The following is a 15,126-nucleotide window of genomic DNA, read 5'->3' on the forward strand; positions in this document are numbered from 1 at the left end:
GCCGGCAGTAGAATTTGACAGAGTACTGAATGACGTAAGTCGTAACCAGGCCCCGTGAGTAGGCAACATTCCGTTAGAAATACTCATAGTCTTGGGAGAACTAGCCACGACAAAGTTGTTCTATCTGGTGTGCAAGATGTATGAGACTGGCGAAAGACCCTGAAACTTTAGGAAGAATATTATAATTCCAGTTCCAAAGAAATCAGGTGCTGACAGGTGTGAACATTACCGAACTATCAGTTTAATTATTCTTGGTTGCAAAATACTAACCCTAACTCCTTACAGAAGAACGGAAAAACTGGTAGAAGCCGACCTCGGGGAAGACCAATTTCCGCTCCAGAGAAATATAGGAATGCGCGAGGCAATACTGACTTCTCTTGGAAGATAGGTTAAGGAAAGGCAAACCTACATTTACCTTAAAGAAAGCTTTTTGTAGTACTGACTGGAATACTGTCTTTGAAATTCTGGGGGTAGCAGGGGTAAAATACACAGATCGAAAGGCTCGTAGTGAAACAAGACGGCAGTTATAAGACGAAGGGCATGAAAGGGATGCAGTGGTTGCGAAAGGAGTGAGACAGGATCGTAATCTATCCCCTTCGTTATTCAATCTGTGCACTGAGCAAACAATAAAGGAAACAAAAGAAAAATTTGGAGTAATAATTAAAGACCAGGGAGAACAAATAAAAACTTTAAAGTTTGCCAGTGACATTGTAATTCTGTCAGAGACAGCTATGGACTTGGAAGAGCAGCTGAACGGAATGGACTGTATCTTGAAAGGAGGATATAACTTCAACACCAACAGAAGTAAAACAAGGAAAATGAAAGGTAGTCGAACTGAATCAGGTGAGGCTGAGGGAATGACATTAGGAAACGAGACACTTAAAATAGTAGACGAGTTTTCCTATTTTGGCAGCAAAATACCTGATGATCGCCGAAGTAGAGAGGATATAAAATGCAAACTGGCAATGGCAAAAAGAGCGTTGCTGAAGAAGAGAAATTTGCTAACGTCAAGTATAGATTTAAGTGTGAGGAGATCTTTTCTGAAAGTATTTGTATGGAGTGTAGCCGTATATAGAAGTGAAACATGGACGATAAACAGTGTAGACATGAAGAGAATAGAAGCTTTCGAAATGTTGTGCTACAAAAGAATGCTGAAAATTAGATGGACAGATCATGTAACTAATGAGGAGGTACTGAATATAACTGGGGAGCAAAGAAATTTGTAGTACAACCTGACTAGAAGAATGATCAGTTGATACGACACATTCTGAGACATCAAGGGAACACCAATTTAGTACTGGAGAGAAGTGGGGGGGAGGGGGGGAGGAGGGGGGAAGGGAGAGCAACAGGTGAATACAGTAAGCAGATTCAGAAGGATGTAAGTTCCAGTAGTTATTCGGAGATGAAGAGGCTTGCACAGGATAGAGTTGCATGATGAACTGCATCAAATCAATCTTCGGACTGAGAACCACAACAACATACGTCAGTGCAATAGTTGCTATTAAATTTATCAGAAGTCAGACAAGGAGTTGCCGTATCACAAAAGCTGTTCTCATCAGTTCTAGAGGAAGGCTTCAGAGTCTCAAATTGGGAAAACGAATGAGGAATACGCGACAATGGAACACTTTCGTTTTGCTGATGACACGATACTGTGCAGATGAAGTTCATCAACGGCTGATAGAAACAGGCTTTAAAATCAATTTCAACAAGATTAAAATAATATGTAGTCAATATGTCGGAAGGGAAATACAACCAGGTGAGGAATTTTTTATATTTAGGACCATTGAAAACAGTGACTGGATTGACAAGAAAAGAAGCTAACAGCCCACAACTGTTTAGCAGTGTACTTCCAGGTCACATGCTACAAGTGCTGCTGGTAAACCAAATAGATTTTTCAAGACAGTCTGATGCAGCCAGAAAGTAGAATTTACAACAAATGTATTTTACCAGTTTAGACTTGCAACAGTGAGACGTGGACTTTAATACAGAAACTGTTCAAAGACTGAGTCTTCAACAAGTACTTCCAAGTCACAAGCCTCAAGTGTTGGTGGTACACTAAACGGGGGTTTCAACAGATTCCGATGCGCCTGAAAGGAAAGTTTACAGCCAATGTGTTTTACCAGATTAATCTTGAGACAATGAGACGTGGAATTCGAAAGTGAAAACTATTCAGAGACTGTGTGTTTCATAGTGTGCTTCCGAGTCACAAGCCTCAATTGTTGTTTGTAAACTAAATAGGATTTTCAATACAATCTGATGCATCCGGAAAGGAAAGTTTATAAGCAATGTGTTCTACCAATTTAGAGTTGTGGTAGCGTTACGTTAACTTTAAACATTAAAAATATTCTAAGAGTGAGGGCAGCTCAATGAGCAATGGAGGGAAACTATTAGAAGAAGCAGGAACTTGTCTGTCATAAGAGAAGTGGCTAGATTACGTTAGAACACATGTTGCAGCGTTTAGCTGAAGATCGTAAATTGTAGAGGAGGAAGTAAAGGAAAGTCGTTGACAAGGCTAGCTGGGAGTCCCTCAAGAGAAATGTTCATCCTCCGGTTCCCATGTTCTTTCAACTGGACGCCACTTCAGCGACTTGAGTGCCATTAACCTATCCCAGTAATCCTACCAGGGGAAGTGGACCTACAGGTAACTTGGAATCCAAACCACGCGTCGTAAGTGATACATCTTCACATCACTGAGAGGTGAAGGTTAGCCTGAAGGCAAACTGGAAAATTCCGGGATTCGATCTTGCGACTTTACGGTCTCCAGGCTCGCACTATACCACTAGACTACCAAATTCGACTTAGAGGAGGACTTTGTTGAGTAATAGACGCTAGATAACCGGTAATGACGATGATAAGTTAGAAGATGTAACTCATATTTCGTATGCAGTTACTAATTTTATGTCTTCTGGACCATTCCTTCATGTTATTGTAATTTTTGTCTATTTTCAGGTTGTATACTGCTTTTCTGTGCGATCCATTTTCAAAAACGGAGTTCGTGACCATTCACCTGCGTTTATTAATAATATATGTTTGCAATATTTCAATCGCCTGTCGTTACTTTTGCTGGTTGCACATGCAATATGTTACCGATTCACTATGTAAGTCCATCTTCACACATCGGTATAGACAGTTGTATTGATGTCTGAAGATGAAGTCATACAACTCTGAAATCGGTAACATGTTGTAAATATAAACAGCAAAATCAGAGATACCAGGTTGGAATATGTCAAACGTATTAACTATACATAACGTTTCTATACTAGAAGCACTGGTTTAAGTACATGTGTTTGTCTGTGTTACAGCGCTCCTGTTAGCCTTCTGTCCAAATCATGGAAAAGTCCGATCAGCTGTCGTGCCAGGGGTGAGTAACTCTAGAGTTGTCTGTTTCCTATTTGCATCCCAAAAATACGTTAATAAACAATCATCGTACTGCCTGTTATTATGGAGCATTTAAATGTAAGGGCGTGCTGTGACATGAATAATTTAGCTCTGAAACGATGTTTCAAAAGGCAAAACGATCCAGCATATGTTTAATTCCCTGCTGTCATGCGGTATTAGAAGCCAAATGTACACATAAGGATCGGTAAGTGATCCGCTGGTTCGTAACGTACCTTCAGAGTTATCAGAATATACGTCTCTCGAATAAAAGCAGCATGGCCACACGTTATCTCTTAAGTTGGTATACTAGTCCTTGTAAATTTTGCAAACATCATGACGATGTTAGAGATTAATGGGAGTTAATCCACATATTATGACGTACTGTGACACAAAGAAACTGTCTGGAACACAATGCAATAAAGGAATATTGGTTTAAGTCGTGCCATACACATGAGAAGTACCTTGGGGGCAGATTATCGTCTGAACAAGCCCTAGTAGCGGTTGCCTTCGTCCGATCTGTTACGAAGTGTCAAGTTTCCATCAGTTTCGTGTGTATGACTCTTGTTACTTTTAGATAACCACGGCTTCTGGAAGACAAAAGGGAACGTCGGAAATAGATATATTTACACGTTAAGTCCAAACAGATTTTCCGATCGTTCATTGTTTTACATGAATGGTCATTAGCTATTCAAGTCATCACGACGGCTGTTTCTCTTCTGTTAAATACAGAACAGTGTTTGGGGAAAGCTAGTACAGGTACGGAGGCTAGGCACACAGGCAACCTGCACTAAAAGATCTGACCTACTTTCGTAGAACAATCTATATTTATGTTGCAAACTGTGCCACTGATATCATGCGATGTTGCCACATTTATTCTCTAATTAGTCCCCACCAACCCTCTGACAACACAGTCGAAGATTGTGGAAGTAAGCCAGTTGCACTACGTTTGAAATGGCTGGAAATTAAAAAATCCTTACTTTTTCCCACCACTCCGACGTCACAGCTCACTTGTGCTAATGTACTTATGTGCAGACACAAAGAATGTAAACCACCACTCTGACGTTTTATAATGTTCGGACATTCAAAAAGCTAATCTGACTTCAGTTTTAAAGGGTGTAAAATCTCAGGTTAAAATGATTTGTGGTTAAAAATATATGGTGACACAGCCACTGGTATATGATTAGAATGATTTCATTTATTGATTTTTAAAAAATGCCACTCACACTAGGGATCGCATCTACTGTCCAGGCCGGCCGCTGTGACCACGCGCTTCTAGGCGGTTCAGTCCTGAGCGACGCTGCTGCTACGGTCGCAGGTTCGAATCCTGCGTCAGGCATGTATATGTGTGATGTCCTTAGGTAGTTAGGTTTAAGTAGTCCTAAGTTCTAGGGGACTGATAACCTCGGATGTTAAGTCCCATAGCGCTTAGAGACATTTTTTCTACTCTCCAGTAACATGCTACCTGCCACCCTCCTGTAATGAGTCCCAATTTCAGAATCCAAGAGCCGACTTGCCCAGCGCTAAGAACTGCGGGATATTCAAAATCTCGGACAGTGGTTCCGATTTCCACAACTATTACGTTACTTATTATAGCGCTGTGTTCACACCCACGACTGCTCTGATGTCACAACCCATGTGTCCTAAGTTAAAATGGCGAGAAAATTTGAAAATGGAAGATGCAGACATATGTTTTATCCCATGTTGAAAAACGGAAGCAAATTCAAAAATCCAGGATGGACACCTGTGCTAAGTTTAAAAGAACGGGAATTAAAAATTTTCTTAAGTTTAAAAGGCATCAGTTGTGCAATGTCCTACTCTTATGTCCCACCACCACCACCCACCATTATTTAAATAGTTTCGGTTGTCTCGATGGAAATCTCAAAAACCTCAGATGCACACTCGTCTTCGGAGAAAGACTTGTGCAATGTCACTGGAGCCTAAATGTCAAGGTACTATGTTTTTAAAATTCCCCACGGATGATTAATGTGTGGGAGAGTGGTGGCATGTATTAAACGAGCACTAGCAAGTCTTTTTAATGGCCAGCCAGCAGATCCAGTACGGTAGACGAATCATATATGTATCCAACATGTATCCTCTGCATTTCAGACATAAAAACACTCATACAATGCGATCAGATGCATTGCAGCCGTTAAAACCGTCACAGATTCAGGTGATGAAAAAGAATAATGTGGTACAAGAGAAGCCGTCACCAGCCTAGTTACGTGATGCAATTCAAGACGAAAATCTGTCGGCGAGCTTAGGGCCTGACTCCAGCACCTCCTGATGGATGAGAGGCATGGTGGTCCAACTACTCATGTGGCTGAGCACCGTAACTATGAGTCAGCTCGCATGGCCCATACAGGCGAGTTGCCACCTATTCAAACGCACTAGTGGTGATGCAACTCGTGGCTAATGATCTCTCGGAATGTGTAGCACGGTTTAATTACTTATGGAGACATATGTACCCATTAAGATGCCCAGAATACTACTCGTCTCTATAATTTATGACAGCGTGCCTAACATCATTTTGCTCGGTCCTTCTAGTAAGTACCCGAAACAGCGTGAAATTTCATTTAGCATTGCGGTGCGGCATTTTTCGGTCGGCACAAATCTGAGTTCAGCAGAATCGTGGCGTCAGCGCCGTTTACCCTTCGCTATTTTTTCGTGGTTCACAGGTCTAGCGGCAGTTTGTTTCAAAATGAAAGGAAATGACAGAAGAGAGAGATTCGCATAAGCGATGGGTACAGCTTACTTACTATGAAACGACACTACAGTAGCATGCAGAGAGAATTTAAATGTTTAGACGACAATGAAAGAGCAAAAAATTACAACGATCTACAGACGAGTTTCATTCCTCTGTACATCAAGAAGCACTTTGTGCTAAATTTTCAGGCATGCAGCACTTGAAGAAATTGGTGGTACGTTTCTGAAGTCACATCCATTACTCCATTGTCAGCTGCAACAGTTTTAAATAGAAATGAACAAAGAATATGGTGACTTCACACATTACTGCATAGAACGTTGATTAAGTCGGGGGGGGGGGGGGGGGTGCCTGGAACGATTTTCGATTTAAAACTCGCTGTTATTGAAACTTCTTGGCAGCTTAAAACTGTGTGCTGGACCGAGACTCGAACTCGGGACCTTTGCCTTTCGTGGGCAAATGCTCTACCACCTGAGCTACCAAAGCACGACTCACGCCGCCTCCTCACAGCTTTACTTCCGCCAGTACCTTGTCTCCTACCTTCCAAACTTCACAGAAGCTCTCCTGCGAAACTTTCAGAACTAGCACTCCTGGAAGAAAGGTAAGAACGAGGTACTGGCGGAAATAAAGCTGTGAGGAGGGAGCGCGAGTCGTGCTTGCGTAGCTCAGATGGTAGAGCACTTGCCCGCGAAAGGCAAAGGTCCCGACTTCGAGTTTCGGTCCGGCACACAGTTTTAATCTGACAGGAAGTTTCACATCAACGCACACTCCGCTGCAGAGTAGAAAATTTCATTCGCTGTTGTTGAATTTATGAAGGAAAAGGAGTGCAGGAACGAAAATTAGAACATCCGGTATGGGTTGCAGACTTCGCATTTTAAGTGGACTTGTTTGCACAATTCTCACAGTAAAACATTGCAAGGTAACTTCTTTCTGATTTGACGGGGATACTTTTAAAAAGAAAATCGCGTTGTAGAAGGGACACATTCTGACAAAGACAGTCCAGTTCCCTAAGCTTATTGGCGTTAAAAAAAAGCACGAGGTTTCAAGAATTCATTGTGGCCTTGCAAGAGTTAAAAGGATAGTTTTGAGGACACTGTCAGCCTTCTATCTCGTTTTCGAGCTGCTTTCGAGGCCGTTTGCCGTTTCAGTTGCTAGGGTAACTTTGCATATGCAGATGTAAGTGATTGACCTGCAATATAATTCCACTTTCGGTGACAAATCTTTTTATGTTGAAACTGTCCAGGACCTCTACATTGCTTTCCTCATGTAGCTTTTCCAAGTCTCCATAATGCGGTTGCAAAAGTGGTACAATATTTCGATCGACATATTTGTGTGAAAGACCTTTCTTCGATTGTGAAAATAAATAAGTCACGATTAAATGGCAACTTAAGTGCGAAACTGTGAAATTGTCTCCTTCTGTCAGTATGCTGACAGTTTGTGCCAGGTAAAATGTATGCCTCCAGATCCCCAAAAATAATTAATGAATACCGAAACCTTGTTTTGTTTGTGATCTGTGATGCTGAGAAATGTGAAACATAAAACCAAGTCACATACAGTGCGACTGCAATGCCATTTAAATGCAGCGCGTTCGCTGTTTTCCCCTCTTCCCTCTCCTCTCGCTCAGACAGTCTGTGCTTTGGCACTCGGGTCCGCGTTTGGTCCGTGATCTGAAATATTGGTCACCCTTGCCTAAGAGCATATAGTAGCTACAGTTCCTAAAAATTCTGGAAAGGAGGGTAGTGTTGTAACGGCTGTTTTTTTTGTAATGAAAGTTCTCAAAAAAAGAATGAAAAATGACAAAATGTGACGTTTCAGACAACATTTTTCCACGCCTGCTGCCATGTAAATATAACACAGTGGAAACTTTACTGCCTCAACAGTTTCCACCTCATTTATCGAAATATTTCCTGAGAATAGCGGCTAAAAAATCTACGATACACACTGTCTGAACTAGTCAGATAATGAAATTCAAAATCTACAGGATGCTTACTGGCAACCCTGCTTTGTACCCAAGTCATGCGACTGTGGAGGCAGTCGAGGAGCGAGAAGGCGTGACTTATTAACATGCTATCAATATCAAAGTGTAGGCCACTACTGATTTATAGACTTTTTGGTGTGAGCTAGCGCTATGTCTCTGATAATATCGATGCAGACAATGCACTGAACTCGATTCAGTCTTCTTATAAGCAGAAAGTGATTTAGTGTTCAGGCTAGCATTGCATTTCTAAGCAGTTCCTCACAAAAACTATAATGAATGGCTTGTTTTCTACCAAAGCTGATTACAAGTATGCCAGATGCAGAAATATCATGTAGTTCACATCAGAAATTAGCTTCATCGCTGACAGACTGTAGTGTCAATAGGGAGTGTAACTTAATTTACACTTCTTTACATGCAGTTACATTTACTACGAATATTATTGTTTTTCGTCTGTGTTCGCAGTAGCATTACATAGATCTATATAGAGAACTCTCAAAACCGACTTTTATCAATATGTATATGTATCAACATGAAATAAATGGTCTTGGAGATTTTCTGCTACAGCTTGTCACAACTTCTTCCAACAGTTGACCGTTGTCGACTTCTTTGGAGCATACTTGCTGATTACCTTTTAGACATACACACGATCCTGTGACTGCCCATAACTGTCAGTACATCCGCTAACATTATGGTTGGTTAGTTAGTTATTTGGTTGCATGTTCCATTCCATTGATCAACGGCACGGTACGGTAGCAGTTTTGATGTGGAATGTGTCAAGTGCACAATAAATGTACACATGAAACAAGATTTTCTAATATATATTACAGCACAGTGTTAAAGATTAATATCTCTATTATTTACCCCATTCCCTTAAATGGCACAACATGCATATACTATATTAATAGATTTATTTATTTCTATTCAAGAATTCATACATGGTATAGAAGAAGTTGTCAAGGAGATATGATTTCAATTTATTTTTGAATCTATTACTGTTGTCTGTCAGACATTTTATTTCATCTGGTAATTTGTCAAAAACTTTTTATAGCAGCATATTTTACCCCTTTCTGTGACAAAGATAGGTTGAGTAAAGGATAGTGTAAGTCTTTCTTTTTTCTGGTATAATAATCATGAATGTCACTGTTGTTTTTAAACTGGTCCATGTTGTTGAGAACAAATTTCATTAGTGAGTAAAAGTACTCTGAGGCTTTTGTAAGAATTCTCAATCTTTTAAAAAGATGCCTACAAGATGTGCGGCGATGAACCCCACACATTGCTCTAGCCTCTTTATTTTGAACAGTGAATACTTTTTGTCTAAGTGTTGAGTTAACCCAAAATATTATTTTGTATGACATAAGAGAGTGAAAGTATGCAAAGTATGTTAGTTTACTAATTTCTGTATCCTCAAAATTGGCAATTGTTGTGATTGCAAAAGTTGCTAAACCTAGTCGCTTTAGAAGATCCAAAATATTAATTTTCCAATTAAGATTATCATCTATATGTACCCCCAAAAACTTAGTATGCTCTACCCTGTCTACTAACTTCTGTTGATGTGTTATATTTATTGAAGGAACTGTACTTTTTGCAGCAGAAAATTGGATGCACTGTGTTTTTTCAAAGTTTAGAGCAAGCCCATTTGCAGAAAACCAATTAATGACTTTTCCAAAGACATTATTTGTATCACTTTCAAGTGGAGTTTTGTTTTACTGGATTAGTAATTATGCTTGTATCATCAGCAAACAGTGTCAGTTCAGTTCCTTCTGGAAGACATAGTTCTCAGTAAGATAATACAATATGCAATAGGACAGGTTGCAATGAAGGTTGCATGATGCGACACTTGTGTTCCCACGGGAGTGATATGACAAGGAACAAGACAGAGAGCATGTGATACTAGCCACACACGTGGCGCATCACAATCAGCTTCATCACAGACAACCTCCTAATATATCACATATTTACTAAAGACTGGAAAGGAGTTGGTTCCTTTTCCAGCATTGGAAACAACTTCGATATGTTGACTACATTTGGTCCAAAGAATTGTATGACATAAAATGCACGAAACATAAACTAGCGAGAGACTACATTTTTTCTGCCAACTTTACAAAATACACACTGTGTTTTACTTAATTTCGAAATATCACAATAACCACAGTCAATAGCGAAAAGAAGACCATTTCATAACCAAGATGTGATATCAGATTATAAGATGCAAAAAATCAGTTTTTTTACCAAATAATTTCCTCAAAATCGAATAAGAAGGAAGGATTTCACAATGCACGAATCAAAAGACAGTGGTTTTTTAAGTTTTTATGGGAAAAGTAAAAGTTTTGGCGAGACACTGACTACAGCTTTGGATACACGTTTGCTTCATCTACACGAATCAATATTTTTGAGGCACATCACAGGCCTGAAATTGCCCTGCCTGACTATCGTATGACACAGTTGCATTTAATAACTAGCACTCCGTGCTGCGCCAGGTGATACGACAGAATTGCTATTGTCAAGGTGTGAACCAGTTAAGCCACTTCAAGTACGTTTCTATGCACTCCGCCAACGCAGGCTGTTTCTGCATAGTATCGTGAGCTGCACTGGATATCGTATTGTATATCCTATCGTCTCAGTGAGAAACACGCCTAAGAGATACTTTTCGATATGGCTTTATGCAAATTCATCCAACATTTGATAACCTTCGAGCATATTCCTAAAGCGTTCCTGCAGTAGTGGTGAGATTCAGCGACACGTTTGGCTGTTAAGAGGGTAGGATTTCTGATGGGGTACCGAAAAGATGTTTGAAACTCTAAGAAAAAAGGTATAGGCTATAGGAAAAAAGTGTGTAATAAACGGCATATAGAAGAACCTATAGGGAATCACAAGAATGTGAGTTACAGAGCAAAGTCCTCGAATTGAAAAGGGGTAAGACAAAATGAATACTCTTACCCTATCACCCCTACTATGCAGTAGACACTGTTTCTTTTGAAGTTTCTCTGCAGAGACTGCATGCTGTGCACGGTCGCTTCCATTATGAACTGTCCGACTACGTTTATACATATACAGTGCATTAACAACTACTCGTTGAACTTTAAAGTGATGGCGCTATGTTTGGGGAGCATTCATACTAGCAAACTGAGGTTTTCCCTGATATTTTCTGTTATGTCTGGGGAGTGAGACCGGTGTGCTTTTAAGTTAGTTTGAACTTCATAACACACACACACACACAGTCATAACAAAGTGACGTATAAAAAATATTGTGTTTAGTTACAGAAATCAGTCATTTTTGTGGCGAACTCAGCCAATTTTTTCTCGAAATCACTGAATTTAATGTGAAAAGCAGTCAGCTTTGCGACTAAATTAACGATTTTTTTGTTGCAATCAACGAATTTTGGGTCGAAATCAGTGTCGTACCCGGCCACGAGAACTATGGAGCAGATCACACATCCAACGAGACAGATATGTACATGATCTTTATCACTCACATACCGATAATGCTAATACTAGACTGCTAATAGATGTAACGGCATAACTTTCGTAGTTCAGTCATTCAAAGCTCCCAGCGGCACCAGTGCAGGTCAGAATGTTGGCGTAAAATTCAGCCCAACAAAGCTATCGGTCTGCTGTTATGTCTCTCACGAAGTAAAAGAGACTGACTGCATAATCACGTTCCTGTTTCCTTGATAGTCTCATCATTCACAGAAGCTGTGGGTTGATGTTAGGTAATTACACATCTCAATTTTGTTAAAATGCCATCAAAATCTTGCAATGTTGGCGTAAAATTCAGCCCAACAAAGCTATCGGTCTGCTGTTATGTCTCTCACGAAGTAAAAGAGACTGACTGCATAATCACGTTCCTGTTTCCTTGATAGTCTCATCATTCACAGAAGCTGTGGGTTGATGTTAGGTAATTACACATCTCAATTTTGTTAAAATGCCATCAAAATCTTGCGTTGTATCTAGATCTATAAGGCAATAGTCGTGTACATGAGGTATTCCAGGTAGTTGTTCCATGAGAACATTCATTTTAACGTCAGTAAATTCCACTTTATATGGCATGGCCACTGGATTTTTAAGTGCTTCCTTGCCGATTTTGCCCAGCATTGCTTTTGCTGTCACGCTGTAGCTAAAGAGAAGGAGAAATGATATTTTTGCATTCACAGTGTCTCACAGAAATAAACTTGGAGAATTTACGAGGTAAATAACTGTTAAACGCAAATTTCCTTCTTTAAATACGCAAACTAACGCGCATATGATCATAGATTTTAACCGCCATAATATTGTCACAAAATAGTTCTGTAATGCACGTATGTACATTTACATCCTTCTTGCTAAGGAACATGTTACCAATGCCAGTAACAAGATTTTCCAAGTTCTCTAATAATAATCACAAACCAAAGTGTTCACAGCTGGACTCGTCATCAATCCAAGAAGTTGTGGGATGTTAAGCACTTTAGAGCAGTACAAGTTGGCGCTTTGAGCTACCGCAGAGTTGAAGTTTCCCATGATGTAGTCAACCAGAAATTACTTTCACTCACTGCAAGAATGTGGCTGTCCCCCTCCCCATGGGTATCACCCCGTTTTGCAACCCACTGTGTAATAAATGTACAGTGTCACATGTCTCATAATGCGGCTATTGTGTATGGGTATCGCGCAGAGCGGCATCTAATTACAGTACTGTATTGTACTAGCCCATTTGGCTACCATTGTACCTGATACTACCACATTATAGTATCTCATGTGTTGTGGATTGGCAAGAGAGCCAACCCGGTTTACTAGAGGAAGCCGAAAGGCACGCGTTTTAGCTCACGCAGGCTGGCGTGAGGTCTGGAACAGGTCAAGGAAATTAGACTAGCAAAAAAAAAAAAAAAAAAGGACGTAGCTGTAGAATACTTAACTTTAATCCATAAATGGTGAACATCGCTCTTGACGGTACATGTTTTACAGCATCAATAGTAACTGGTAATGGCGCCTTGCTAGGTCGTAGCAAATGACATAGCTGAAGGCTATGCTAACTATCATCTCGGCAAATGAGAGCGTATTTTGTCAGTGAACCATCGCTAGCAAAGTCGGCTGTACAAATGGGGTGAGTGCTAGGAAGTCTCTCTAGACCTGCCGTGTGGCGGCGCTCGGTCTGCAATCACTGATAGTGGCGACACGCAGGTCCGACGTATACTAACGGACCGCGGCCGATTTAAAGGCTACCACCTAGCAAGTGTGGTGTCTGGCGGTGACACCACATAATGTACAAGGATGTTATCCACTCCAGTCTGTTTAACTCTGTGGAAGACTGATGGTTGGGTTGAACTTTACCGCAACATTTTGGCCTGCATTGATGCGGCTAGGAACTGTGAATGAACGACTGACTTGTGAAAGCTATGACGTTGCAATTATCAACAGCCTCGTGTCAGCACTGTCGGTATCTTTGCCATGCAGAGCTCTTACAGCCATGTCGTCATAGGTCTGTATTCTGCCCTATAGGTCTCACAGCAGCCTACTCCACTGATTTCGACACACGATTTATTGATTTCGACACAAAATTGACAGTTTAAGACATAAAATTCAATGACTTCGACAGAAAACTGACTGGTTTCGACTCAAAATTCACTGATTTCTGCATCTAAAACAATGGTTTCGTACATCAGCTTGACGTGACTGTATTTTTATTACGAAGTTCAAACTACACAAAAAGCACACCAGTCTCACTGCCCAGATGTAACCGAAAACGTCAGAGAAAACTTCAATTTCGTAGGATGAATGTTCCTAAGCATTCTGCTATCATTTCAAGTATAAATTAGCCATTGACAGTCAACTAAGTACGTATGTACATAGTAGAACAGTTCAAAATGGGAGCAAACCCAGTGAATTACAGTTACTGTACAGAAACTTTTAAAAAGCAGTTACTACTGCATAATAGGTGTAATAGCATAACAGTATAACTTTTGTCTCGCCTTTACCCAGCCAAGGATTTCCTCTTAAACTCTTAGGCGTCCCTGCAGATTTTTCTTCATACTGTTTATTACACATCTTTTCCTACAGCCTATGCCTATTTTTCTTAGAATTTCAAACATCTGTTTGGCACTCCATTGGAAAGCCTAAAAGAATCTGTTATACGAACCGATTTTGACACGTTACAGCAAAACTGTAACAAATTGTACACAATTCATCAACATGTTAGAGCAAAATTGTGACAAACTGCCCCTACATTGCCATATAGATAAACTGCAGCAAATTCCTGCATACGTCACCATGGTTAAAGCAAAATTGTAACAAACTGCGCCATACATCACTGTACACTTTCTACGTTCACTGACCCGCTGTTTTCATTGTCACCACTCTAGACACACACTAAGACCAGCTATCATCATGTAAGTACTAAGAGAATCATGAATCATCGAACACCAGTTACTAAACAAGTCTCGACAAATACACTGGAATCTAATTACATTCTCTATTGATGTTAGAGGCTGTCAACGATGAAGGCAAGGGCCAATGTCAGTAGGGAGACAATGCCGACGTCACCCCACTCTCCATTGTTGCCAAATTTATTCAAGATGGTGAATCCCAGATGGCAGCAATAGATGTTGTAACGTTGCAGTGACGTCATGGCAGGAATTTCAAATTTTGGCGGGAAAATAGGTCAACTGGGCTACCTCCACTAACCTAACCTAACCCCTATCCTCCCCCCTCCCCAATCTAGAAATTGATGGGAAAAGCACTCAGTCTGTGGTGGGCTGCTAGATAGGATGGATGTAAGCTTTTATTTTGTATGCATTGTTCCTTCTACTATGCAAAGTAAAGTGTTTCTCATGTCGAGAGAACCAGCAAACGTCTCTTACACCTGTCTTTAGCCATCTAGATGCACGCAACACATACCACAATCGGTGTTCTCTCAACCAAAATTTGTAGAAACAGTCAACCAGAAAATTTACATGGGAGGGAATTATTGTCCAGCACAAAAACACGCCCATATTGAATTTTTTCAAATTTCCGAACGCTGCCTAACACATCCTGAAGATTAGTTCGCTATTCAGCCAGCTAGATGACGACACTGTTAGGTCAGTTACATTTCTGTACACTA

The 15,126-nt window shown here is 40.4% G+C and overlaps 1 protein-coding gene across 3 annotated transcripts in view; it reads left to right on the forward strand.

Annotated features, from left to right (window-relative positions):
- The window catches only part of LOC126185090 (uncharacterized), a 427,180-nt gene that overhangs the window by 326,032 nt on the left and 86,022 nt on the right, over window positions 1–15,126 (forward strand). For all 3 annotated transcript variants that reach the window (XM_049927887.1, XM_049927888.1, XM_049927889.1), the window contains exon 3: window positions 3,303–3,361. In XM_049927887.1, the coding sequence (XP_049783844.1) occupies window positions 3,303–3,361 (59 nt within the window). The remainder of the gene's footprint in view (window positions 1–3,302; window positions 3,362–15,126) is intronic.

This window comes from Schistocerca cancellata, chromosome 4 (assembly GCF_023864275.1).
Source record: "Schistocerca cancellata isolate TAMUIC-IGC-003103 chromosome 4, iqSchCanc2.1, whole genome shotgun sequence".
Taxonomy (NCBI): Eukaryota; Metazoa; Arthropoda; class Insecta; order Orthoptera; family Acrididae; genus Schistocerca; species Schistocerca cancellata.